The sequence below is a fragment of the Helianthus annuus genome, chromosome 11, assembly GCF_002127325.2.
Source record: "Helianthus annuus cultivar XRQ/B chromosome 11, HanXRQr2.0-SUNRISE, whole genome shotgun sequence".
NCBI lineage: Eukaryota > Viridiplantae > Streptophyta > Magnoliopsida > Asterales > Asteraceae > Helianthus > Helianthus annuus.
This window is the reverse complement of record NC_035443.2, coordinates 49430189-49434614: the sequence shown is the minus strand read 5'-3', so window position 1 is coordinate 49434614 and position 4426 is coordinate 49430189. Positions and strand designations below refer to the sequence as shown.

Sequence of the window (4426 nt, the reverse complement as noted above, 5' to 3'; positions counted from 1 at the left end):
TAACAGCAGTGAAAATGGATATAATATAACACAACCAATGGTAGATAAGATATGCAGATTGTTAAATAACATGTCGCGTATTTACACAAGTATATGGAATACGAATGTGATTCATACTACCGGCATTTACCCTATTAAGGAGACCAAACTACCAAAGTATTTATCTACCTTCTTTTTGTTCCTTAGCAACACAACCTGTAGTTGTGAACGAGGTTATCCACGCCTCATCAGACCTCACGGATTCATCGTCATCGTTCCTATGCCAGCTCCAAAACGCATGAGTCGAGTTCACAATCTTCAGCTCACCATGACCAAAACTTGCTTCACGAAAAACAGACCACTCTGGTGATGGGTCCTTGTACCTATTCATGGTCAACCAAAGTCAAAGGCCACGTGTGAGTGGTGATAACATCTCCAGAATTTAAGCTCAGTGCAATCAACGTAAATAACCTGTTTGCTAGACCTTCTTTGTTTCCTCCATCTCCAATCGTAATATGAACAGGACCACACGGGTCAGATTTGCCGTTGTACACACGTTTCTGAAAAAAATAAAGAATTATAACCAACATGAAAGTTATGGTAGAAGTAATTATAAATAGATGAGTAAAATGCCATTTTCGTCCCTGAGATTTGGTCAGTTTTGCAACTTTCGTCCAAATGTTTGTTTTTCCGCATTTGGATCCAAAAGGTTTAAAATCTTGCCATTTCCATCTGGCGCGTTAACTCCATCCATTTTTCTCCATTAAGTCAAGGGTATTTCCGTCTTTTTTGCTAACTTAAAAGGCAATTCGGTCTTTTTCACTTTATGTAAAAAGACCGAATACCCCTGAAAAAGACCGAATTGCCTTTTAAGTTAGCAAAAAAAGACGGAAATACCCTTGACTTAACGGAGAAAATGGATGGAGTTAACGGGCCGGATGAAAATGGCAAGATTTCAAACCTTTTGGATTCAGATGCGGAAAAACAAACCTTTGGACGAAAGTCGCAAAAACTGGCCATACCTCAGGGATGAAAATGGCATTTTACTCTAAATAGATTAAACAAGCATAAGGTTAGAAGGATACCGAGCGTTCATAAGCATGCACATGGCCAGCAAAAACTATATCAACACCAGCAGCATAAAGTAACGGCTCCATCACTTGCATCATCTCGTCACCTTCACCTTGATGTGCATGATTACTGTTATACCATGGCACGTGAAACAATGCAAGTAACCACGGTGTTTTTTTGCGGTCTACTGTTGAAAGATCAGCCTGTTGTAGTGTTGTCAAAGAGTCAAGAATTCTCATAAGTAACCATAATGACTAAATCTGGCATTTGCAATATATAAACAAACATACCTTCAACCAGTTATATTGGTCAGAATTCTCATCATAATACGTATAGGAACCAAGCATTACAACATGAGCTCCCGCAACTTCAAACGAATAAAAAAGATTCGAACTAGATCCACTTTCTTCATAAGGCATTTTCCATCTAGCATTATACGATTCAAAACCGTCTATAAAAAATGGTATATTTTCCTTCTCATGATTCCCTTGTGTAACCATCCACGGCCTTGCACTTGCAAGCGGCTGCACCAGTTCCCCAAACGTGTCCCACCGTCTCTGTATGTAATCCGCATAAGAAAGATCACCGGGGAGCAGGTGCACATCATATTCACATAGATCAATGTGGTCCAAAGTTGACTTTGTCCAGCCCGTTTGACCTAAATCACCAGCCACAGCAAACGTAACCGGGAACTGGGCTGGTGGGGTTTTGAAATGGAGCTCGGGTCCTTGTCCTCCACATCTATAATAGTAAACGGTGTTATGTTCTAGTGGCCCGATAACCGTATGGTGTATGGTCCCTGAGCTGTATAATATGTAGCTATAAGAGGTTGTATCTCCGTGACCTTTAGAAGTGTATTGTCCAGGTGATGTACCATATTCAACAAGTGACGGAGATGATGCGTCGCTTGTAATCCAAGTCACACGCATGTGGTTTTCGCCTGCCAAGGAAATATGCACCTGCATGAAGATAAATTTTGTTTTTCTTAAGTACATTTCGAAAAGCCGAAGAAAAATATATCAATACTTACTAAACAGGAGTTGCAAGAAACCTTATAGGAAATATATATAAAGTTGCATAATAAAAGAAAGATCTGCCTCATGTGTAAATAAAAGGGTATATCCTACAAACATTAACAGCGCCTGCAAGGCTGTAGGTGTTGTAGCTTGAAATAGCCTGGATATCTCTCTAAATGTTTATACATCACTCTCACATTAAAGTATTTTGTTGTACTCAATAAAAACAATAATCGGATAATTAAAAAAACTAAACAAGTGTGTATTTTCTGCATGAAAACGTGTCCAAACCAGACCAAAACCTTTCGTTTTATAGATGGAGAAACATTCAATGTTTAGTTGAAAATACTTGAAATGACACAATGATTCGTGAAAGAGTGTCAGTTGGCACTTAGAAGGGTGACATTTATTTGATTGCCATCAGCAGTAACTTCTGTTCAACATGAAGTCTTTTAGTGGGAACTCCTTCAACAGTAGCTTAGTCACTGCTAATCGCATCGACCAAGTTGCTCTTGATGCACATTTAGTGCAGACCACCTAAGCCTAAGTAACTGTTGATTGCAGCTTCTACCGACAGTATAGCCACTGCCAAAGAACTAACAACCGATAGCATATTTGTTGCTGATCAAAGTTGCTACCAACCAATTTTCACTAATGATCAGTTCCAACTGATGCTAAGTTACTACTAACAACCCAAGCAACTAGACCAGATCAGAAGCATTTTAAATGCTTTCAACATGGTAATCGAATCTTTCCCTCACGGCGCTGACCAGGCAGCGAAACCTCCCACAATGGGCTTTGCCCCCTTAAAACCCCGTGGTCACTGGGCCGATGCCCCCGATCCCCGGGGTTCATTGGTTCCGGAAATCAAAAGAAAAAAAAAATGAAACAAACAGGCACTCCATACCTCCTAATTTGAATAGGTGCATAGTTGTTAATGGCGAATAGTGACAAATAACGATAAGGTACCTATATGCTACATAGCGAATAGCGATAAATAGCGGGCGGCTATTTTATAAATAGCAATACACTAGAAAAAAAATATATATTTTTATATGTATATTATATCAAAATACCCTGGTATATATGCTATTTTACATGTATATTTAACAAAAAACCTAAAATCTAGCTATTTTATAGCTATATTTAATTGCTATTTATATTAAAAAAAAACAAAGAGAAAAATACATAAATTGTCTCTATCTTCGCTATCTATCTCTACAACCTTAAGGGCGGGCGGGCGCCCATCACTCACCACCCACTCATCACTCACAACATCCAATCAAGTTCCGCCACGTCATCGAGCTTTATTCCATGGTGATGGATTTTAGTGGAAATGTCCATCACTCATAACACCCAACAATAAACCCTCACATTCTTCAATTCTTCACGCGTGATGTGTTTGACGCGTTTTCAAATTGACGCGTTATAGAACGTTGTGGTGGTGGTGTTATTTGTTGTTCCACGCGTGGTGGAGGACCATCACGGGGGCGCCCCGTCCCCCCTAATAACAAGCCTAGACCTATACGCTACGTAGCGCGCTATAGCGATCGTTACGCTCGCTACTGACAACTATGGATAGGTGTTTATTCAGAATTCCAATTGATTTCTTCTTAACAAAATTTAACCGAATAAAACTACAAAAGGTTCTCACATGGATACATGATTTGTCATTGCAGTAAGATCAACAACAACTGAAACATGAAGTTTAAAATTCAACAAAAACCCTAGTTATTCTAATTCTACTGTGATAGAGCAAATACATGCATTTGATATATCCACAACAATCTGTTAATTCAAACAACAGATGAACAAATTACACGTAGATCTACAATAATCATAACTTCACGAGCATAATGTTAAAACAAAAGTAGGAAAAACGAAACTCAAATCGAACCTGTTGAGGATGAGATGAAGGCTTCGGATCCCAGGGGAAGTGTAAGGTCTTTCGAGCCGGTGGCCGGACGTAATCGGCGGTTGCTTTTACGGCGGTGATCGCCATAACCACCGCCCACAACGGTAGCAGTATCTTGAGCTTGTTCGGCACCATTTTTAGCTATGGTTTCGTACGGAGTGTGAATTGAACAGAGAACAGGTATAGTTTGTTTGGTTTAGGTGTTCTTTTGTTCGTCAGATAGTATATTTTATATTATTATTATTTAATGAATTAATTACCCTTGTTGTTTATGTTTAGTACAAGTAAGCCCTTTTTGTTTGTATATTTGCAACTTTAGACCTCAAACGGCACTTTAGGGTGTTTGGTTAGTGAAGGAATTAGGATGTTTTAAGTAAACTAGTTTTTTACTATCGTCGCGTTGCGGCTACCGTCTTTTGTTATTTAGTCTGTGTTTACATGTGTT

The 4426-nt window shown here is 39.1% G+C and overlaps 1 protein-coding gene across 1 annotated transcript; it reads right to left on the bottom strand.

Annotated features, from left to right (window-relative positions):
• Positions 1–4181, bottom strand: LOC110890211 (purple acid phosphatase 18). The gene is made up of 5 exons (XM_022137801.2): positions 3964–4181; positions 1341–2009; positions 1065–1253; positions 451–539; positions 1–362 (listed from the first exon to the last, which is right to left on the bottom strand). Exons 1-5 carry the CDS (start codon positions 4114–4116, stop codon positions 161–163), a joined length of 1302 nt encoding a protein of 433 aa, XP_021993493.1. The 5' UTR covers positions 4117–4181; the 3' UTR covers positions 1–160.
• Positions 4182–4426: the final 245 nt, after the last annotated feature.